Here is a 24,352-nt window from a genome sequence, read left to right on the forward strand (position 1 = left end):
TGTTGTACCGCCTCAACCTTGGCGAGGTCCACTCGGATTTCTTCTGCCGACACAATGTGTCCTAGAAAGTTCACTTCCTTTAGCCAGAATTCACACTTGCTGAATTTGGCGTAAAGCTTCTCGGTCCTTAACGTCTCAAACGTGATTCGTAGGTGCTCCTCATGCTCCTTCTCGTTCTTCGAGTAGACTAGTACGTCGTCTATGAAGACTAAAACAAATTTATCCAAGTATGGGTGGAATACCCGGTTCATTAAGTCCATGAATACCGCTGGGGCATTCGTTAGACCGAACGGCATCACAACGAACTCGTAGTGTCCATATCTCGTATGAAACGCAGTCTTCGGGATGTCCTCCCTTCGAACTCTTAGTTGATGATATCCAGGCCTCAAGTCCATCTTTGAAAACACGCCGGCTCCTCGTAGTTGATCGAACAAGTCATCTATTCTCGGCAATGGATACTTGTTCTTGAGGGTCAATTTGTTTAACTCTCTGTAGTCGATGCACATTCTCATCGATCCATCCTTCTTCTTCACGAACAGTACTGGTGCGCCCCACGGCGACACACTAGGTCTATTGAAGCCTAGGTCCATGAGCTCTTGGAGTTGTATTTTGAGTTCCTCCAATTCCTTGGGCGCCATTCGATATGGTGCCTTGGATACGGGTGCGGCTCTCAGCTCGAGGTTGATTGTAAACTCCAATTGTCGATCCGGCGGCGGTCCAGGTAACACTTCCGGAAAAACGTCTGGGAATTCTTGCACGACAGCGACATCTTTCATCTTCTTTTCCATCTTCTCCTCTCCATGGAGGTAAACGAGATAGGCAGTTCGCCCTTTTTTCATCATTGCGGTTGCTTGAAGCGCGAAAATTATTGCGGTTCGCCGGTTCATCGAGATTCTATGGTATATGGTGGGTTCTTCCCCCGGAGCTTGTAGCGATATCTGTCTCTCCTTACAACGAATCGTCGCAAAGTTCGTAGTCAACTAGTCCATTCCTAAGATTATATCGATATCCTCCATTTTCATGACTCGCAGGTCGTGAGCAACTATCTTAAGTTTTCCCATAACAATTTCTACGTTCGAGCATGTTCTAGATATTTCTATCATTCCTCCTATTGGTGAGGTCACCATCATTCTATGTTCAGATTCGCTAGTAGGCAAGTTCATAGTGTGCACACATAGTTCAGATATAAATGAATGCGATGCGCCCGTGTCAAACAACACAACAACGGGGGTATCGAGAATTTCGCCCATACCTGTCAAGTTTCGTTTCTCACGATCATCTTGCTCTTTCTTCGGCTTCTTTTGTTCCAGCGCGATCGCTCTAGCTTGGGGAGGAAGTCTTGGGCGGTGAGGTTGTTGCTGCCGCAACGGTGGGTCGCGATTTTCTCTCGATTCATTTTGCGGTGCCCTCGATTGCTGACGGGATCCTTGATCGTTCTGCCTTGATCCCGATCCCACCTTGTTATTTGCGCACTCCCTAGAGAAGTGGTCGTTTCCTCCGCAGGTGTAGCACTTGATGACGTTCTAATATCGGCATTCTCCGAAATGGTACTTAGAGCACACATTGCACTGTGGTGCTCTGGGTCGGTAGTCTCCTCTCTGGCTGGACGTATGTTGTCCTCCTCCATGCTGGGATCGATGCTGATTCGACTGGTGCCGTTTTCCGTCATAGGAAGTCCTAGAATCATCCCACTTCGATTTATCAGACCCAATAATTGGTGTCACATTTTGATACGATATACCTCTTATTAAGAACCTGACTTTCTACATGTACATTTTTTTTTTTTTTGAAAACATATAAACTAATACACACTATTGCATAATTAGTAACATGCTACAACAAAAATCTATTCAACTGTACACGTGTATAAATCCTCACTAAGCATGCCACGTGTACCACTTTAACTTATGGACAAAAGAGATAGTGACTTGACCACGCAGCTGCCCAACTAGCGAAAATCCTCACTATACTATACTCTGCAAAAGGAGAAGAAATGAGTGAGCTTGAGCTCGTAGTGTAACCGCATTCCAAAATATAATCCCATGGATTTCAACTTATAACGCTATTACTAAACAATCACATTATTACCTGGAATGATGTATACATGTATTCATATTTACCTCCCAATCTGATATCAATCAACATTACCAATTTTTTTATACTAAAAATTCTGTCAAATCATGTAACAAATATAATCATAATAATCAAACTATACTTCCGATAATAATATATTACCTGTCGGATTCATCATCATATAACATATCATCCTCCAGTCAACTTTATCACTTTCTTTCATCAATCAATAAAGCATTTACCTTGGCATTCACAACATATTGATAATTTCTTTAGCACATATATCATTCTCAAATAAACAACCCCTTAGCCCCCAAAGCATACCCTCAAATCAAACAACTAATATATACTTATGTTCAAAACACAAATTACTTTCAACAACGATGTGTCACCTATTAACCAAATTAATACATGTCACAATTATTGTACAAATATTACATAATACTCTAACAAGTTATTACTTTATTGGTCAATCAACACAATATACAGCTTTTGAAAATAATCACTGTACTTTGGATCATTTTAGGCACAAAGCTTCTTTGAATCACATATATATACATAACAAATATAGCATAGTATAACACTTCATCATCACCCTGTCAGATCCACATTAAATTATACAGTCCACAAAAACTTAGATCACTATTCAGCTATTCCACAATATCACATAGATTTAGAGAAGTCTCATATATTTCAAATACTTCCTTAAGTTCAAGCGCACAAAATACCAATCACATAAACACACGTCCTAATATATATCAAGTTAAAGTCAATAAATTATAGAATACACGTACACTACCTGTACACGTCAACAAAACTCCATTTACTTCTCCATTTACTTCAAGGTCTTGCTCTTTCCTTTGTTATTTGCACTTGCATTTGGTTCGCCTACTTTTAAAAATAAACACACATACTATAAATATTCGAACCCTCAAAGCACAACCAAAAAAAACCAACTATTATACCTCTTTTGCCTTTCTAACCTTAGATTTTGAGCTTCATTAGCTCAAAACTCATAACATGTGCTTATCTTTTATACTATCTCATATTTCTCTAAAATAATGCTATTACATCACATAAACTAAGTTAAAATATTTCCATAAATTCTCATATCAACACGAAAGAAAGTAGTTCAATTTAACTAACTAAGAAATCCCGGGAAAACTAAGTTTTCACGACTGTCAAAATCATATATCTCAAGTTTCACTCTTTCCTCCATAATCCATACTTGTTTTCAAAGCGAGAGTGAATTTCAAGCCAAAACAATACTAAGACCAAGCACAATTCTCAACTTCCAAACCTATAATTAGCTGTCCGGAAAGTCCTTTATTATCAACAATCATTTTTATCTTCACAATAACTGCATAATATTGTATAACAAGGCAGCCCCAACTAGATATTATCATCAATTCCACCAACAAGATAACTTTCTTTGTTTAAAATTAGATTTCACAACTTACCACATAGAATTCAAAACCACTTCATGCTCACATTTTAGTGGTAGGAATCAAATTTTCAGATAATTATCTATTCAATAAATCAATTTTTCAACAAATTAATCTAAATCTCTTACCTTAAATTCATAAACTTATGGCCACCATATTATCCCCAAAAATCTTGTCTTTCTAGTGTTATCATACTTGTAACATCATGACATAGTTCCAATTGCATAATTATGAAACTAAAATGCACAAATTTATCACACTATAAAAGCCCCAATTCAAAGAACCCTAACTTTTGATTTGTCACAAACTAGAATTAAAGGCTATTTTCATAATCAAAGCATGTTACAAATTCGTTAAGAGTCATATCCCATCAATAAAGATCACTTAACAATTCGAAAATAGAAGTGAGAAAATTGACAGCTTTTCAATCTTCTTCCTACTCATACCTAGAGTCCAAAACTACCCAGTATAAAACTCAATAATAGCATTAGAAGCAAAAATAACATGTTGGGAAGAAGATTCAAACCTTAAATCCCAAGAATTTTCGAAATAGATATACGGAGCTTCAAGTGTATATTTGGAAATTAGAGGCAAGTTCAAGAGATATGGAAATTGTGGTTAGCAGCGTGGGTTGCCGGTGCCATATCGGCGCTGTCGCAGCGGCAGAATGAAGAGAGCAGGGCTTTTCATGGAGATTATAGAGAGAGACGTGTGAAGCGAAAAGGAAAACAAGGAGAAGAAGAAATTTCTGATTTTGTATCTCCCTCACAACTTTTTCTTTTTCCCTATTCTAATTCCTCTTCTTTTTTTTTCTTTTTTTTCCTTTTAGTCTCCAAAAGACACGTTTCACTCCCCCATTTCATCATTATCTTTTTATTATTTTTCTTTCTCTTTTTCTTTAGCATATTCTCTATTTCTCTTCTCTAATTTAACCAATAAAAACTCAATATATCACACACTATAATTTGAATTCTATAATTTGAATTCTAATTCTAATTAGTTCAAGCATAGAACCCACATAAATAAAATACTAAACTCCTATATTATCATATTTCTGTTTCTAATTAGCTTAGGGATATTTCACTCTTCCCTTATTTTATTTCTCATACACTAAATTATTGACCTTTTTTTTATGTTAACTATCATTTGCACATAAACACACACACAAGAAACATATACTAAAATCCTAGATTTCCCAATTCTATTTCTAATTTAACTTTGGGATATTACAAATCATACTTTGCAATTCCCAATAAATTTGTCGAATAATTTCCATATCGAATTATTCGAAAAAAAAGTCTTGATTTTTTTTTATTTTCTTATCAAAAAAAATCAATTTTCATCTAGGGTCATTTTTGGGATATTATACATATCTTCCACATTCCCATGGATGATCAAAGGATTGGTCGCATTAGCCTTAAGCCTTAGCTTAGTAGGGACACGATCAACATGCGGCTCCTTATCGCAACGATATCTCCATCGACGAGCTTGACTCGGCGGATACTTGAGCGGTGGGGGACTAAGCGGCGGTCCATCCCTCGCAGCTGCCATGGCTGGGAGTAGCACTCCTATCAAGCCAATCATATCGCCTCGGGGCGTGTACTCCGGCGGACTGAACCACGTAAAAGGTAACGCAGCTTGGGCAGTCCATTCACTCCAAGGAGAAGGCAGGCTGTGGATCAATTTCGAAATCCCTGCGTGATGGGTAGCTCCACCATACGCGTATGCATCCATCCAGCGGTCATAGAGTTCGGTGACGTAGGTCAGGAGAAAAGACTTTCCATCCCATTCAAATTCTTGGTAGGTTTCAACAGGGAAAACCTTATTCTTTGCGTAACGGTCTCGCATCGGTGCATAGTACCGGTTAAGCATCTACAAAAAGGAAAATCTCAGCATCAGCACAAGGATCGGAAAGTCAATAGTGTATGAGGTTTCAAACTGATGCCGAGAGTATGATGGATATATATATATATATGTGTGTGTGTGTGTGTGTGTGTACGCGTCGAACGACGGAGGTGTGAAGGTAATATCATATCAAGAAATAACGGAATTTCCTTTCCGTGGCAAAAGGTTTGTATATATGTATTTTCGCGTTTCGATGATTCGCAATTCGTTCTCATAAGTCGCTCGCCTCACATTCGGCGTTTGATGCCTCCAAGTTCGATATTATCACAAAATTTTCATTCACGACACGACTTACAACTATGTATAGCAGCATGCTCAAGTTCATTCTCATAGATGTCGTTCATCACCCAATCAAGCAGTCGCAATTATATAGCATCTCATTTATTCAACTCAAAGAAGTCTTAACACATTTTCATTTGCGTAACAGCATTCATCATTTTTGGCATAGTCGAAGATAGCAATTTCACATTCATGCATATTCGTCATTTCATACTCCAAGAAAATCTCAAAATGTCACAACAATTTCCATTCATTGCAATTTCCAACATTTCACATTTCAAGTCAATATTCGAGAGATACTTGTTACCTCATTCATCGGTTGTTGCTTCGACTTTTGGCGGGTCTTCGCCGGTGGTAGATGCTGGGTTACCGGTTCTTCTTCCTTTTGCCATGGCTTGTATCGGTGGTGATTCTTTTTCTGGTGGTGGTTCACGGTGGTTTCCGTAGTAGGTGGTAGTTTTCGGAGTGGGGTGGTGGTTGTGGATGAGAGAATGCAGGTAAGGGTTTGTAAAGTGAAGGGGAGTAGGCGGTGGGGTGTTTTATAGAGGGGTGGGTAGTTGAGGGTTTTGACCGGTGGTAGGCGGTTGCCAGGTTGCGACGCTTCGTGTGGAAGGCGGTTGGGAGTTCTCGCAGCTGATTGGACGTTGCCTGTCACGTCCCTGCTCCACGCGCCCTCCCAGTCTCTGCACTCGCCTTCAAAGCTGCAACACGCATTAAAATTCAAATTTTACTCATCTCCCCCTTCTCAATTAGCTAGAAATAGAAATAAAGCAAATAAATGGCTCATTAATATAATTCAGAGTTTCACCTAAGTGGTATCCTCGTGGTCAGTACGAACTCCAAATTAATATTTAAGATCCGAAAAAAAATCTTTTTGGGGTTTTTTCTTTCTTAACTTAAGTTAAATTACTAACTATTCACAATATTTACATCATTACTAAGGGTATTTAAAGTTTTACCTGGTCAATAAGCACAAATCATATTACGTTGACCAGGTGGAACTCTAAACCCCTTTCCTACTGGTCATTTAGACGCTATTAGGGTGTAGTGGAATTTCTTCCACTATACACATCTCTTCATTTTCCCTATATATTTTCAATCTATGTCCATTGACGACAAAAGGTTCAGAGTTAGGGATACTCCCTGAAATCTCGACCGCTCCATTAGCACGTAGTGCAGTGATAATGTAAGGTCCTGCCCATTTGGACTTGAGTTTCCCAGGCATTAGCTTCAATCTTGACTGGAAGAGTAGTACTTTCTGACCAACTTGGAGATCCTTGGTTCTCAGATTTTTGTCGTGCCACATCTTTGTTTTCTCCTTGTACCACATGGCCGAGTCGAACGACTCCAATCTGAGTTCTTCCAGCTCTTGTAGTTGTAGCTTCCTTTCCTCTTCACAGCCTTAGCATCCACGTTAACCTGTTGAACCGCCCAGATATGCTCGGTGTTCAATTCCTACTTGGCAAGGTGTGACACATCTTCCCAAAGACGATGCGATAGGGGGACATCCCGATAGGAGTTTTGTAGGTTGTGCGATATGCCCACAGAGCATCCTCCAACCTTGTGCTCCAATCTTTTCTGGAGGGGTTGACTGTCTTCTCTAAAATGCTCTTTATTTTCCTGTTTGAGATCTCTGCTTGCCCGTTGGCTTGAGGGTGGTAAGGACTGGATAGGCGGTGATGAACTCCGTACTTCTTCATCAATGCTTCGACCGTTCGGTTGCAGAAGTGAGTCCCTTGATCGGAGATGATTGCCCTTGGTATCCCAAATCGGCTGAATATATGACTCTTGAGGAACTTGGTGACTTCTTTAGATTCACAAGTGCTTGTGGCTTTGGATTCTATCCACTTTGATGCGTGGTCAACTGCCACCAGGATGTAGGAGTTCCCATAAGATGAGGGAAAAGGACCCATGAAGTCCATACCCCAAATATCGAACACCTCACAAACTATTACTGGAACTTGCGACATTTGAGCCCTCGCGGAGATCCCACCGGTCAGTTGGCAACGGTCACAGCCCTTGCAGAACCCGTATGCATCTCTATTCAGGGTTGGCCAGTAGAATCCGCTATCTAGCACCTTTCTGGCAGTCTTCCTTGGCCCGAAATGTCCTCCACATGCCAAGGAGTGGCAAGTGTGTTAGTACATCCCGTTGCTCCCAGTCAGAACGCATCTCCTAATGACCTGGTCCGTTCCTGCCTTCCACAAGTATGGGTCGTCCCAGAAATAGTACTTTGCTTCGCTCTTGATATTCATCCTCGCGAGCCTTTGTCACGTTTGGCACCATTGGTAGCTCCCCCGTCACTAGGTAGTTTGCCAAGTCCGCATACCAGGGTTCTTGTCATACTTTCTCCTTACCCTTGGTTGCTACGTCCTGACCAGTAAGTCTCATCACTTCTTCCCAATCGATCTTCCTTGCGGAGAAAATCACTTCACATAAATGCTCCTCTGGGAATCGATCTCTCACATCCTCACTTGTTCCCTTCTTGTATTATTCTACTCAAGTGGTCCGCTACTTTGTTTTCAACTCCCTTTTTGTCTTCTACCTCCCAGTCGAATTCTTGTAAAAGCAGCACCCATCTGATCAGTCGGGGTTTTGACTCCTTCTTCGCAATGAGATACTTAATCGCCGCATGATCAGTATAGACGATGACTCTGGATCCCAGTAGGTACTGCCTGAACTTTTCGAATGAATAGACAACTGCCAACATCTCCTTCTCGGTGGTGTCATAATTCCGTTGGGCTTGATTCAAGGTCTTAGATGCATAGATTATCACTTACCTTTTTCCATCGATCTTCTAACCCAGTACGGCCCCCACTGCGTAGTCACTAGCATCGCACATCACCTCGAAGGGGTGATCCCAGTTAGGAGCCTGAATAATCGGTGCAGAAATCAATTTTTCCTTAAGGAGGTTGAAAGCAAACCTTGCAATGCTCGTCGAAAACGAACTCCACCACGTTCTGGAGAAGTCTGGTAAGGGTTTGGGCAATCTTGGCGAAATCCTTGATAAATCTCCGATAAAATCCAGCATGGCCAAGAAAACCTCTTATTCCTTTCTGATCAGTAGAGAAGGGTAGTTTAGATATGACATCCACTTTAGCTTGATCCACCTGGATCCCCTTTTCTGACACCACGTGTCCTAAGACAATTCCTTCTGTAACCATAAAGTGGCATTTCTCAAAGTTTAAAACCAGACTCTTTGCTTGGCACCTTTCTAGTACCACATCCAAATGTTGCAAGCACGAGTCGAAAGAGTCTCCATAGACAGTGAAATCATCCATGAAGATCTCTATAAATCTTCTATCAAATCCGAGAATATGTTCATCATGCACCGTTGGAAGGTACCGAGGGCGTTGCATAGGCCAAATGGCATACGCCTATACGCATAGGTTCCAAACGGACAGGTGAACGTGGTCTTATCCTGGTCCTCCGGGTTCACGTAAATTTGAAAGTAGCCACTGTACCCATCCAAAAAGCAGAAGTACTTCCTCCCAGCCAGTCGCTCCAGCATTTGATCGATGAATGGCAGGGGAAAATGGTCCTTCCTGGTTGCAGTGTTCAGCTTTCGGTAATCTATACACATTCGCCACCCAGTAACTAGTCTGGTGGGCACTAGCTCATTCCTCTCATTCTTGACCACCTGGATCCCTGATTTCTTGGGGACCATATGGATTGGGCTGACCCATTCACTATCTGGTACCGAGTATATAATGCCTAGTGAGAGTAACTTCAAGATCTCCTTCAGTATCTCTTCCCGCATGTTTGGGTTCACCTTTCTTTGAGAATCTCTATGTGCCTTGGCTCCATCCTCCAGCCTAATGTGGTGCATGCAGACGTCCGGGCTTATACCCACCAGGTCCGTAAGGCTCCATCCAATAGCCTTCTTGTTTTTGCCCAGCACAGTTAGTAGTCTTGCCTCTTGCTCTTCAGTCAGCCCGCTATTGATGATTACAGGGAATGAGTCTTCCTCCCCTAGGTAGGCATACTTAAGGTTCGCTGGCAACTTTTTCAACTCCACTTGCGGGGGTAGTGTGTCTGTAGGTAGAGGGTTCTTCTTTGAATCCTCCTCTTGCTCTTGTTCAGCATCTGATTTTTCCTCCATACTGGCCGGTACCACGGCCCCTACGGATCCTGCTAGTTCTGACTTCTGACAAAATTCCGTAATTGCTTCTTCGATCTCTTCGTCAGTCAACCCTCGGCTACTGATCAGATCACACCATGCAGCTGCTTCCACATCAGCCTGGGCATACACATCCAAGGCTTGGAGCTTTTCCTGCAATAATTCGGTCTCAAGAAATTCTTGGACTAAGGGGTCAATTACATCAACATAACATAGATTTTCAGAATCTATTGGTTTTTTCATGGCTTCATTGATGTCAAAGACAAATTTCTCACCATTAAAGTCAATGCATATTGTCCCCTCGGCCATATCCACAATTGTCTTAGCCGTTCTTAAAAATGGTCTTCCTAACAATATCCCGCTAGACTCCCTAGCTTCTGGTTCACTCATTTTTATGACATAAAAATCAGCGGGATAAGTAAAGTTTTGTATCCTGACCAACACATTTTCTAACACACCCTCAGGATTTATACATGACCTATCAGCCAGTTGGATCAACACCCTAGTATTTGACAATTTTACCCCCTTTAACCGATTATAAATGGATAACGGCATAACATTGATAGATGCTCCTAAATCACACATTGCATGCTCGATTTTCACATCTCCAATTGTTATGGGTAAAGTAAACATACCTGGGTCGGCTCTCTTGGGTGGTAGTTTCTCCTGTACAATGGCTGACGCTATTCCTTCCACCATGATTTTTCCATCCTCCTGGGCCTTTCCGGCTATAAACTCCTTTATAAACTTCCCCAGAGGGGGCAGTCTCACGGCTTGGAGGAATGGTATGGTGACATCCAGCTTTCCAAAGATCGACATGAAATCCACAGGGTTTTCCTTCTTCCTCTTCGTCACAAACCGATATGGAAACGGTTTTTCTCCCTTAGCCTCTCCAGTTAGTCCTTGTGGACTTTCCCTTGGTTCCTCCTGGGTTTGAGGTTCCGATGCGGGCATTGCTCCTTCCGGTTGCTCATTTCCAGGTTGTGTTTCTCCCTCCTTTCCTTCCACAGTAGGCTTCTCGTTTAGAAAAAACGGATCCTCCATCTGAGGCAGAGGCCTCTTGAGTTCTTCCGCTGAGATGGTGTCGCTCAGCACCCTTTCTCTACTAGACTCCCCAACAGGGTTCTTGAGTTGAGGTCCATTATAGGCTGTTCCGGACCGCAGTGTAATCTTACTCACATTTGCCTTTTCAGGTACATGGACTGTAGATGGGAGTTTCCCTGAGTTCCCTTTCATTTCGCCCACCGAGTTAGCGAGCTGGGCCAACTGCCTGTTCATCATATCCATATTTGCCCTATGCTCCTTCTGGGCACTTTGCATTCCTTGCATTGTTTCATTACTGGACTGCAAGTCGTTTTTAATGCTTTGCTGCGAGGCAAGCATCTCTCCCATCATGTCCTCCATGGACCTCCTCGACCTGTTTGGGTGATGGAATTGGTTCGAGCCCTGGTGCTGGTTATACTGGGGTGGTGGGTTTGACTGGTAGCCCGAGAAATTTTGTTGGTTTTGGTTCTGTGGGTACTGGTTATACTGGGCAGGAGGGTTGTACTGGTCGTGGTTGTGCTGGTACTGATTTTGGTTTTGGTTGTGGGTGTTATGTTGAGGCCCTGGGTTAAATTGGTTCTGGTTTTGGTTCTGGTTGTTTCGCTGATGGGGTGGCACATAGGTAGGGTTCGGGTTCTGGTTTTGAGGGTTTTGGTTCTGAGGATGCTGGTTTCTTCCTACCCAGTTAGACTGGTAGTCAGGGTTTGTTGGGCCACGGTTGGGATTTTGGTTCGGGTGGGGGTTGGGTTGATTTGGAGCCTGATTTTGGTTCTGATTCTGATTTCCATCTCCCCATCGGAAATTTTGGTGGTCCCTCCACGGTGCATCCCTCTGCCTTCCCGGAATCCAATTGCCGTTGGAATTGTAGTATCCTGCGGCATTTGCTTGCTCCACATCCAGCGAGTTGTCCGGCTGATCATATGGTAGTTCTGGGGCCTCTTTGCCTCCAGTCGGAGAAGGTGGTGGAGTGTTCTGCTTGATTGCAGTCAGCAATTCCTTCTTTAATTCCTCCATCTTCAAATCCATCCGCTCCTCCTGGTCAGTAGCCGAAGCACTTGCTACCCTTTCTCTGTTGTACCCATCCCTCGCGTTGTCGTACGTCTTCTTCGCATTCAACAGCTTGCGTAACACCTTTTTGGCTTCACTTACTCTCAACTGGGTGAAATCGCCTCCAGATGATGAATTCGCCAGATCCTTGGTTTCCTTGTTCATCCCCTCATAGAAGGTGTGGTGCACCTCTATCTCCTTCATGCGATGGTTGGGGCATGACTCCAGAAGGCTCATGTACTTCTCCCAGTACTCGCTCAGGGTTTCATCATATTCTTGCCTTATGCACGATATTTTCCTCTTCAATGCGCTTGTCTTTGAAGACGGGAAGAACTCGGCTAGGAAAACTGACTTGAAATCGGCCCATGTATTGATAGAGTCGGCTGGCAGGCGCATGAACCAAGTGTTGGCCTCTCCCTTTAGGACAAAAGGTAGGGCCTTCAGTCTGTAATCGTCCTCGCTTGCTCCTGCTGGCCGCCTCTGCGCCTTACAGATTTTGCAGAACTCATTTAAGAATTCGTATGGTCCCTCGTAGCTCTTCCCACAGTACGTCGGTAGGATTGCGATAACGTGGGGTTTCACATCACAGGCGGTCTGGCCTGGGGTAACCACTATGGCTTGTGGGGGATCTCCGTCGGCGTGTGCGGTAAGTGTTGCGAGCTCGGGATCGTCCTCACCTTGGTCAGCCATTCTCACTAGTGTTCTTACTGGTTGGGGTGGAAGCTCCGGGAGTTGGTACTCTAGCTCCTCTTTCTCCTCGTCGCTACTCGTGCCTAGGTCGGACAGTGCTGTCGACAGGCCAGAACGAGTGGTAACGAGTATTGTTCCTCGGGGAAGTATCCTTGGTCTCCACTGGCCAGGAGCCGAGCCACTTCTCATAAACTGAAAACAAAAAGAAAAGGAAAATTATAAACAGTATGTACACCAAAAAGATCACACACAATAACAGGTATGAACGCCATCCATCCCCGGCAACGGCGCCATTTTGGAAGGTCAGGTTTTCTTTCCTCGGGTTTTCGTATGTAATTTGGAGTGTATCCAACTGATCAGGAAGAGATTCCCGACCCAGCTGAGTCGTTGGTACGACAACCGGGACCTGGCTTCAAACAAGTTTCCTCAACCCACTTCTACTGATTAGTATAATGGAGGTAAGGGTCGAATCCCACGAGGATGGACACGTTTTGATAACTGCGGTGACTTTCCTGGGTGTTTTGGTTAGCTACCACGCTTGGGTTGAGATTTTACCTAGGCGAGAAATAAAGGTGGTACTCTACTGACTAGTAGGCGTGAAAATAACAGGCATGTGGTGGTGTTCGTGAAAATAGGGGACAAGGTGTCTCAGAGGCATATGGAAAGTAGACAGTTACTAAAAGAGGAAAATTAGACAACAAGGTATATCTGGTGGCTGGTGGCTCTCTGACAGGTCTGGATAGTACAACTGAAAAGTAGGGAACAAAAGCAAAAGTAACTTAAAAGTAAAAGTGGTCCAAACTAAAGTTGATTTTGACGTTTTCTTCTTCACCAAGTATTGACAAAAATCATATGAACACAAACACCATAACTAAACTCAGATTCATAACCTCAAACTCAAGATCCATTGATTTAAAAATGCTCAAACTTAAAATAAACGGCGAAACTGCAATTTTACTTCTACTGACTGACATGCAAGGCGGTGATTATAATGCAACGTGAAGACTTCAAGCACGAAGATTAGACTAAACATAACTACAACTTCAGATCGACAACTCCATGTAAGAAAACACTTAGAAATTAAAAGCAACAACTAGATCTAATTTTCCTAGGCAGAATGAAGCAAACTCGAACCAAAGCGACATACGAAATAGAAACTTCATAATTTAAGTGTTGGAACTTCACAAGTACTTCAAAAGGCAACAACGATGAGTGTTTGCAACAAAACCAACGACGAAAGCAAGTAAAGATTAAACTAGAAAGCAAGGTAACGATTGTTTGGCCACTCCGGGCGATGATACTGCTATACTACTACGATAACTGGCTGGAACGGTGGATCGATGACTTCTCCGGCAGACTCTTGGACGTCAAGTGACCATGGCTGTGGCGAGGAACGAGAGATTGGATAATGCTGAAGGATCTGATCTTCTAGAGAGAATTCTAACTAAGTGTGGTGGTTGGACCTTTTTCGAACTCTAAGAGCGAACTCCTTCTCTCTCTCCAAGTGGCTTCTTTTATAGGGAGGCTTGCCCTTGCTTTTTTAGGATAAACTTCCTTCAAGTTTTGACTTTTATGCCCTTGTTAATGATCATCCCAGCTATCCTTCTTCTCCATCTCGAGCCTTTTCTCTGGCATGCATCCTGGTCAGTATTGCACCCTTCTAGCGCCCTTTTCACTTGCGTCACCTGAATCGTCTCCTACTGACTTGGATCCTTTAATCCTACACACTTGAGCAACTGTTTTGCAGATAATACATGCATTTCATGACATACTGACCAGTAATCAAGGCTTAGAATACGACTTATCAATAACCCCAACGGTAATCATGTCTCAACATCCCAACGAAATAAAATAATTCGAACATCAAAGAACTATAGAAAGTTTCATATTTTTCAGCAGAAACAACTAAGAGAAGGTGAAGCCATGTATGAAGACACAACTACACATGAAGTACGATAACAATCATTTTATTCAATTATCCCGCTAACACCGCCAACCGCTCGTCACTGCTCAACCTGCACATAGGGAAACCACATGCAGGGCTGAGTACTATAAACATACTCAGTGGACTTATGCCGAAAGCAGATTTATAAACCATAGTAATTATCATGTCATTTTCAAGTGTCCATCGGGGTTTTATCTTTAGAAAGGCCCGAGGCACCAAATTATATCCTTTATCAAATATCACGGTCGCGCAACCATTTTTCACATCGAAGTTTACCATATCCTCATTCTACATGACAAGGAATACGGCCGCAATCCAGATCACTAGACCGGCCGACCCGTACGCCAGCACTCGGTCTAACATTGGTGTACACTAACCCAAGTAGAGTTTGCGGCTCTACGAGGATCCGAATACGATTAATCAATAGTGGCATAGCCACGAGGGATAGGCACGACAAAACAAATCAAGGCATGATAATACAGATCTCATTCTCATCAATAAAGATTTAGGACCATGTCCTTATTTTAAAAGAAAAGCCCACCTCGTCGGCTTAGCTCGAAAGTATTCTCTTCTCCTTGTTTATCACGCTGAGAGCGCGAATTATCACCTTTAAATCAGGCGTATCACAAATCAGTTTCGAACATTGCTTCAAAAATCATGCATGTTCCCACGTTTCCCTTTTTCCCATCGATTAGTTTTAATGTCACCATTCAAAATCAAAGTGCGATTATTATGTCGTTTTTATTCGCACAACTCCAGATTTATCATCAAAATATGTCACGCATGAGTGTTTCACCACACACCTCACACGCACACTCACTCACGTGCATGCACGCCGAGGCGTGCACACACACACACACTCTCACATGCATCCCATTCATCCATTAATTTCCCCTTTTCACTCGATCTATATGCATGAGGGTTCAAGAACACCGATTAATCGGTAGAGGAAGAAAGATTAATATAGAAAATACCTTTTTCACTAGAACGGACGGTGGAAACAAAGTAATAGCCTTGATTCTTCAACAAATTCTTGAATTTCAACTTCAATTCTTGGTAAAGAATCAAGAGATCTTGAATACAATAAAAAACAAGTTGAAGAAGAAGTGGAAGGAGTGGGAGGCGTTTTTCTTCAAGAGGGAAGGGGCGATTTTTCTGACTTCTAGGGTTAGGTTCTCTCTTATTTATAGAGTGCAAAAATAATATCTTTAATTAAATAAATTAAAGATTTGAGAAGATATGGAGAGATTTGATTTTAGTAGTTGGCGTGTAATTTGGGAGAAATAAGGGGGATTTTCGAATTATAGGCTATTTAATTAGCCTATGATTTTATTTGGATATTTTACGGAGTAGAATAAAATATCACGGAGCAGAAAAATAATAAATCCTCCCAAATAATTATGGAATAGGCGATTTTTATGCCTATGATTTAAATTCAAATCCTAATTCAAATAGAATATGACAAGATCTTCTTAGATATGATAAGATATGCTAAGATATTTGAATTTATATATGGAAGAGAATAAACAAAGGATCAAATAATATAATAAAATAATCCCTTCTCCCAATAATAGGAGATTTTCGAAAATCTCCTTGATACAATCATGGGGGCCGAAAATTTATGAAATAAATTAGGAATATTCGGACTTTGGATTTAATTCGGATAATTATCCCAAGTAAATAATTAAATCCAAGAAAATAGGATTTCTCCTCCAATAATGATATGGGTCGAAATTTCCAAATAAATAAATAGTGCTCCTATTTAATTCTCACTCATCCCTTAGGAAAAATAATTCACCACAATATTATTTCACCACACATCAAAATATTCACATATTCGAATTTCACCTCCACTTCACATTTTCCAACGACTTTGACCATTCCACGGCCACGTCATATTTTCCACATCTTTGACTTTTCAACGCCACGTCATATATTTGACTATTCAAACAAATCTCAATTCCACAACGCAACTAGGTCACAAAGCAATCATGCAATTAATTCACTCATCAATAATACCATAGCACTAAAGGCATTTAATGCAAAAAATTTATAACCCGAAAATTAGGGTTTGAAAAAATGGGACGTTACATAAACCCTAGAAAATGTCCCTTCTTAAAGTCTCATTAGTCACGACCACCTGCATTTATTAACCGGCGGTCGTGACACGGCAGGTCGCCGGCTTCGTGTTGGAGCCAATGTGTTCGGGGTTTCTCGGTGCGATGGCAGAGAGTCGCCTGCTTCCAACTTGGCGAGTTTTGGGATTACGTAGGTCTCCGGCTTCGCGCTGCCCCAATCCGGCGAGTCGATAGGAGGTATGGGCATGCATAACCGGCAGGTCGCAGTCTTCGTACGGGTACCAAGCTGGCGGGTTGTTACTTCTGTTCGGGAGTGAGTTTTTGCACGCCGGGGGTCACCGGCTTCATCTGAGCTCAAATCTAGCGAGTTGTTGGAGCTGTGCAATGAAGAAGTCGACCTTCTACCCTCTTGGAACAGCACAGCAGCTCCACTTTCTCTAGCTTTCGTGTAGATATGTAGGCAACCATTGATTCTTGTTGTGTGGTAAGGAGAATTTGCATGGTGACACTGAACTGTTGAGGCGGTGGATGACAGGATGAGAGCTTCCACATGCATGAATTAAGGCATAAGCTCCATTTTCGTTCCATTTCATCTCCTACATTTTGGTTAGGATGGTTTCATTTTTTATTGATAAATTCCTAAAAGGAACTAGTGTTTATATTATATGAATCCATAAGTCAATTATCATTATTTAAAAATTTGGATTCATCTTCAATGATACCAGTTTTTTTTATAAAGAAAAATAGGAAAAATCTGATACCAAAATTTTTTTAGTTAAATTCGTTGTACAAAACATCTTAGCCCGAGGAGCATGTTTTATAATTAATTCTTAATACTAGTATTGCATTGCAAAATAGTGTACGCTAATTTTCTACATTCGACATTGTGTAATTATAAACACTAGTTTAAATCCGCATGTTTTTTCATTCACAACATAAATTCAATTGAGTAATTATCAACATTAGTTTAAATTCGCATATTTTTTCTATCACAACATAAATTCAATTGAGTAATTATCAACATTAGTTTAAATTCGCATATTTTTTCATTCACAGCATAAATTTCAATTGAGTAATTATCAACATTAGTTTAAATTCGCATATTTTTTCATACACAACATAAATTTCAATTTAGTAATTATCAACATTAGTTTAAATTCGCATATTTTTTCATTCACAACATAAATTCAATTGAGTAACCTGTACACAAAATCTCAACTATATATACCTACTACTACTGCTGCTATATTTATACAATTATTAAGTCAGTATTTCTTGTAAGAAGGGTTAAAATTATGTTGTAAGAAAGTATTAATACTCCATCCATTCTTGTAAGAAGGGTTAAAATTATGTTGTAAAAAAGTATTAATACTCCATCCATTCTTTTAAGTGTCCACTTTAGCTATTTTCGTCCGTCCCTTATTAATTGTCCACTTTCATTTTTACCATAAATGATATTTCCTCTGTCGCATGAAAAAATGTCTCACTTTCCTTTTTAATTTATCCCACTAAAGATGTTACATTTCCATTTTTAGAAAAAGTTCTCTCTCACAATAATATAAATATTATATTTTCTCCTACCACCTAACACACAAAATAAGACCTCCTAAAATCTTGTGTCGTCCCACAAGTGTCCCGGTGCCGTGCAATAGGTAGCCGCGACCCAGTCGTGTCCTCGGGCAGGAACCGCGGCTTCCTATTGTGGACATTCTATGTAAGTCTCACATTCTACTAACTTATTTCATTTCCATTTTATTATAAAACTAATACTCCCTCCGTCCACAAAAAATAGAGCACAGTTACCATTTTTGGTTGTTCACAAAAAGTAGAACACAATCATTTATAGAAAGTTTTCAATAAATAATAACCCGTTTTCAATAAATAATAACCCTACACATCATTCCACTAACACTATTTTTCATTTACTTTTTCTCCTTTTCTCTATATACAAATTGCTTTATTTTTTGTGGATGAATGGAGTATATAAAAATAGGTCCATATTCCATAATTATTTTTCGATTTACTTCCTTTTACTATATTTTAATAAAACTCATGCTAAAATTAAAATGGATAATTATTGGAAGAGGCAGGGAGTACTTATGCTGTAAAAGTTATTTAGAGAAAATAATTTCTACTCCTCCTAAACAGCGATAGAATCCGTTGGAACTCCCATTTCGTCGCTCGTCTTTCAACTCCGGCTTGGAAGTAAAGATGCAGTCCGTTTACCGGCGTTTGCGCCACCACCACTTCCACCAGTCACCTGCACAATTCACCCATCGGTGTAAGTTTCTCCTCCGAATATATGCGCCATCATACTCGTTATAGGTCCAGATATATACCTTAAATAACAAATTGAGCTAATTCATGAATGTGATTCATCGATTTTCAGTTAATGGAGCAAATGATTCGAGGTCCGCTTCTACTCTTGCCACCAAAGGCGTGGGGCATCTAGTTCGCAAGGGCACTGGTGGAAGATCATCCGTTAGGTAATTTGGTTTTTCAAATCCCTAATTTTACTTGCACCTGATTGTTTTCTGGTTGTCATTCTATGGATTCTACATTTTCAATTCTGTTCTCCGTGCAGATTATTACTAGATTTAGACTATTAAATTTCCATCTAGTTTTAGTTTTCTCTAATTTTGGCAAATTGATTCAAGTTGGACTATATTGGTGTTTGGCAGTGGCATTGTTGCGACGGTGTTTGGTGCTACCGGATTTCTTGGGCGATATTTAGTGCAACAGCTCGGTTTGATGCCTCGCATTGTTTTAACTTAAATCGGTTACTGCACTGTGCTACTTTTGAAGATTAAATTTTGATTTTGAGTTGCTTTTATGTTTTCTATTTATTTTGTTAGCTAAGATGGGTTCCCAAGTGCTAGTTCCTTTTCGAGGTTCTGAGGATTCTCAACGACACCTTAAATTGATGGGTGATTTGGGTCAGGTGACTGGCTTCTTGCATCGACTTTCGTATCCAAGACATTGAAGTTTGTTTTACTTAAAAACTGAGATTTTGAACTTTCCACGTTATGCAGATTGTTCCCATGAAATATAATCCAAGAGATGAAAATTCCATCAAGGCAGTCATGGCAAAGGCCAATGTTGTCATTAACCTTATTGGTATGATAATAAGATCATGTGACAACATATAATCTTTTCCTTTTCTATTATTTTATGTGTTCAATGTTTTTATGAACAGGAAGGGAGTACGAGACCAGAAATTTTGGTTTCGAGGAAGTGAACCATCATATGGCCGAGAAGCTTGCCGTGGTATGTTGTATTGCTATATTTTTTTACTCCAATAATTTTCACTTCATCACGGCACTTGTTCAACTTATAGTTCCAGCATGTAGTATATTCAAACTATAGGGTAATTACATCATTCATACGGAATGTTTCTTCATTGTTTCATGTTGGTACAAAAAGTTTGAGGTTTGCATAAATAAATAAATAAATAATACAAAAAGATTCATTTTAATTCAAAACTTTCTGTACCAACATGATTACATGAAACAATGTTGAAACATTTTGTGCCTCACGTAAGCTAAAAGTTGACATTGTCTAAACACAATTGCCGGAATGTATTAAATTGAAATGTGGATGAAACTTTTTGCATTATTAATGCAAACTTCAAACTTTGTGTACCAATTGAAACAACGATGAAACATTTTATATGGATAATAGAGTAGGCCACTATTAGGTTTTCATGTCCCCCCTTTTATTACCTCTGGAATTAGTTCCTCCTGGCTGAGGTTAAACTGGATTTAGGACATACTAGTCTGTTGCGTTAAGTACTCAAGTCAGTTTCTTTGGAGTTCTATAAAAACTGAGAAGCTCTAGAAGGGGCTATTAGAAAGTTCATAGAAACTGTTGCTATGCACCGTGTTGCTCATCTTCATTCTCAAAGTCGGAATCTAACTAATATACTTGTTCATAGAAAAGCTGCTGAAAGCTTTAGATACCTGTATGTGTATAAGTTGGTCTTCTTGATAGTTCAAAAGAACTACCTTTACTATTCTTTGTTAAATGAATGTACTCATGTAGTGGAAATGTCTCTTCCCGGGGAAAAGGTTTCACTATTTCTCTCTTAGTGAGAAAATGCTTTTGAAGCACATTTCTGATTTCCACTTCTATTCTTCAGCATTATTGCGGATTGTTTCTTAGGGACAAACTGATATAATGATGATGCATCATACACACACAGATTGCAAAAGAACATGGCGGTATCATGAGATACATCCAAGTTTCAGGCTTGGGAGTATCTCCATCATCTCCATCTAGACTGCTTAGAGCTAAAGCAGCTGCTGAAGAAGCTACTTTACGAGAACTACCTGAGGTTAGTTTTGCACTATCTGTTCTTGTTTCACATGGATTTAGAGAATTCCCTGTTTACTCTTCCTCTCTAGATAGATCATTAGAATCTTCGAAGCAAAGTTCGAAGATAACGGCCTCATTGTTATAGAATTTAGATGCTTGTAAGATTATGTATTGGCTCTCAGAAGTATGTAACCAATCATGATCATATTTTGCTTCTGCAGTAACTCTGATGTTTTTTATTTCTGTGGCTGTAAATGAGGCGCTTTTAACTTACTAACTGTATTATTGCTTTATTTTATTCATAGATCTACTTATTTGTCAGGTCACAGTTATGAGACCTGCTGTGATGATTGGGACAGAGGATAGAATATTAAACCCATGGGCACACTTTGCTAAAAAGTACAGCTTTCTCCCACTTATAGGGGGTGGATCAACTAAGTATGCACTAAAACTATATTTTGAATTTTTGGATGATTCCTAAATCGTTATGCCAATATCTTATATCATCGTGCCGTTTGCAGAATTCAGCCTGTATATGTAGTGGATGTTGCTTCTGCCATTATTGCGGCCTTAAAAGATGATGGATCCAGCATGGGCAAGACTTATGAACTTGGTGGACCAGAAATTTATACCATACATGAATTAGTATGTCATTGAACCTACCTCTTCAACCCCCCAACCCACAAAAGAATAAAGAACAAATAGTGGTGTAGTTTGGAAAATCAGTCATTCCCCTTCTTTACTTTTACCTAGAAATAATAATAATGAATTTTGCATGTCTGCAGGCAGAACTTATGTATGACACCATTCGTGAATGGCCTCGCTATGTCACAGTTCCTTTCCCTGTTGCTAAGGCAAGTCCTTCACACACATCATTACGTACATCTCTGTTGTAGATATTATGTAATTAAAACTCATCTCTTAACACCTCTTGCTGGAGCTATCTAAATGAGCACTTGTTTTTCAACTTCCAATCTAGACCATTTGCTAGGAGATGTTAATAATGGAAAGTTTACAAGAGAGAATTTAATGCAGTCATCCACCCTACATTGGCAATTATGGTCTGTATCAGGCCTGTTTCTCTACTTGTATGCCTAATTTTAGGCATCCAATTTTGGTTATTGAATGAAGATGCGACAAATTTATATGCTCCCCTAAGAAGTTCATTTTTGAAATTGAACTTCTAGTGTCAGCACTTCAAGTAGTTTTGTTCTGGATTATGTTACACTCTTTTATGTACTTCCATACTCGCATTCAATCTTACAATTGTTTATGACATGTTTGGTTTCAGGTACTTGCAACTCCCCGCGAGTTATTGCTGAACAAAGTTCCGTTCCCAATGCCTGTCCCTACCATATTCAATCTCGATCAAATTGAAGCCCTTTCCACTGATACAGTGGTTTCAGACGATGGTAAGCGTCTTTCTAATTGTTGTGTAACTTCTTCTAAAGTTGAGTTCTAATAATACATGTTTCATCTCACTCTATTTTGTGCTCCAGCTTTGACATTCGAGGATCTGGGAATCACGCCACGCAAGCTGAAGGGTTACCCAACCGAGTTTCTTATACAATACCGTAAAGGTGGACCACAGTACGGTTCAACGGTTAGCGAGAAAGTATCGCGGTCATGGGATTGAGGTTGAGCCGTTTTATCCGACATTTAAGGTAGGGATGTTGTTGCCTGCATTCCTGCTCCATTCTCTATGATAATGAATGCAAATTTGTGTCACCTCATTGTGGTGGTGGTGGTGATGGAGAATGCGAAATAGTTGAAACTTGTTAAGTTGGTTTAAGCCTTAATAAACGAATGAGATCAACCTCGTTGAAAAGTGGATTCTTCAATGGATATTGCTAATTTGTTTTTAGCAAGATTATATTTTTTTCAAGGCAAAACAAACACATTTTTTATTCGAGCACACCGGAACTAGAAAGTTGACATGTGATTTTTGGTACCGCCATGATTACTGTAGGATTAAAATTTTGATGTCAGCTATCGCCTTATTTGTGGCTTAAGGTTGTAACTTGTAGGTTTTCAATTTGACTCTTTGTATATCTCCAAAGTCTTTACTAGGCTCCTGAAAGCATTCTAAAATGTGAAATTTCAGATAAAAGAATTAAATTCGCAGTCGAAAAAAAAAACGAGACACTGAAATTTTTTAGAATAAAGGATTTTTGCATTTTTTTTTTCTCTTCTTTAGGCAGAATATATAAATAATTATTTATATAATTAATTTACATAACATATCACAATCGAATGTTTTTCCCCTAATTAATCAATATAATGATTAATTTTTTCATGAATTGAGCAATCATATTTAATAATTAAAAATAAAAATAAAATGAATTATTGAAAAAGATGGAGCCTCTCATATCCTATACATTTTTAGTTATTTAATGAAATATTTTTCTCATTTTTTTCTCTTTTTTAGAAAGTATACATATGTACTCCCTCCGTCCGCGAATAGGAGTCCCGGTTGAGTTGGGTGCGGGCTTTAAGAAAAGTTTGAGTGTAATAATTTAAGTGTGTGATAGTGGAATGTGGGACCCATTTATATTATTATTTGCTTTATTCTTTGGAATAATGAAATCTAACATTAAGAGAGAAATTGCAATCAAAGTGGATTAAAATTAATTGCAGCTTCTAAATTAAGGGAAAAGTGGGGTCATTTTTTATACTCCCAAGATAAAATGTCTAACCGGGACTCCTAATGGCGGACGGAGGGAGTACATTTTTAATTATTTAATCAAATAATTTAGTCAATTCATATTATTTAGGAAAATAATACTCCTCTCATCCCATAATAAGACCATGTTTGGTTGTCAGGATTCTGTCTGGGAAAGTAATCTATTCCTTAAATTTTAAATTCATGTGTCTGTTTCAGTTTTTAATCAAACTGGGAAAGTAATCAGAATCCAAAAACAGGGAAAGTTAGTACAACTTTCCAGGATTCTGAATCCTAACTTTTCTTAGGTATTCTATTTCCCAGATCTAGGATTCTTACATATTTAAGCAATATAGTATAGTTTTATTATTATTATTATTATTATTATTAGACTAAAGGTCCTTTTTGGTCCTTAACATATGGCGATTTTTTTATTTTGGTCCATAACATTATCTTTTGAATTATTTGGTCTTTTTGTTATGAAAGATATTTTTGGAAATTTCCATTAAATAGTACTACCAAACATGTGATTATTTTTTTCTTCTCTTCTTTCCTTTTTCTCCATTTTCTTCTTTCTTTTTAGTATTTTATCTTCCTTTCTTCTTCTTTTTTTCTCCTTAGTTTATGTTTCCTCTTTTTTCTTTTCTCTTATTTTTTCTTCTTTCTTTTTAGTGTTTTATACATACATCTAATTGCATTCATAATATAAATCAAGAACAAAACACCTAATTAAATTAATTATTTAAAATA

The 24,352-nt window shown here is 39.6% G+C and overlaps 2 protein-coding genes across 2 annotated transcripts; one reads left to right on the forward strand and one right to left on the reverse strand.

Moving 5' to 3' along the window:
* Positions 1-980: 980 nt before the first annotated feature.
* On the reverse strand, positions 981-2,145 carry LOC125189898. Its single transcript, XM_048087121.1, has 2 exons — positions 2,089-2,145; positions 981-1,523 (listed from the first exon to the last, which is right to left on the reverse strand). The coding sequence occupies exons 1-2, from the start codon at positions 2,143-2,145 to the stop codon at positions 981-983; spliced, it is 600 nt and encodes a 199-aa protein (XP_047943078.1).
* Positions 2,146-18,754: 16,609 nt separating this feature from the next.
* Positions 18,755-22,825, forward strand: LOC125186963 (NADH dehydrogenase [ubiquinone] 1 alpha subcomplex subunit 9, mitochondrial-like). Its single transcript, XM_048083454.1, has 12 exons — positions 18,755-18,907; positions 19,016-19,112; positions 19,308-19,372; positions 19,482-19,567; positions 19,659-19,743; positions 19,823-19,893; positions 20,828-20,959; positions 21,263-21,378; positions 21,462-21,585; positions 21,726-21,794; positions 22,232-22,352; positions 22,440-22,825. Exons 1-12 carry the CDS (start codon positions 18,838-18,840, stop codon positions 22,574-22,576), a joined length of 1,173 nt encoding a protein of 390 aa, XP_047939411.1. The 5' UTR covers positions 18,755-18,837; the 3' UTR covers positions 22,577-22,825.
* Positions 22,826-24,352: the final 1,527 nt, after the last annotated feature.

This window comes from Salvia hispanica, chromosome 5 (genome assembly GCF_023119035.1).
Source record: "Salvia hispanica cultivar TCC Black 2014 chromosome 5, UniMelb_Shisp_WGS_1.0, whole genome shotgun sequence".
Classification (NCBI taxonomy): Eukaryota; Viridiplantae; Streptophyta; class Magnoliopsida; order Lamiales; family Lamiaceae; genus Salvia; species Salvia hispanica.

Bases quoted from the DNA above. Each gene is read 5' to 3' on its own strand.
- LOC125189898 (XM_048087121.1), bottom strand. From the start codon at position 2,145: ATGTTGATTGATATCAGATTGGGAGGTAAATATGAATACATGTATACA. The intron at 1,524-2,088 runs GTAATAATGTGA...TGCCGATATTAG, and splicing joins ACATGTATACATCATTCCAG to AACGTCATCAAGTGCTACAC.
- LOC125186963 (XM_048083454.1), top strand. From the start codon at position 18,838: ATGCAGTCCGTTTACCGGCGTTTGCGCCACCACCACTTCCACCAGTCA. The intron at 19,894-20,827 runs GTATGTTGTATT...ATACACACACAG, and splicing joins TGGCCGAGAAGCTTGCCGTG to ATTGCAAAAGAACATGGCGG. The intron at 22,353-22,439 runs GTAAGCGTCTTT...TTTGTGCTCCAG, and splicing joins TACAGTGGTTTCAGACGATG to CTTTGACATTCGAGGATCTG.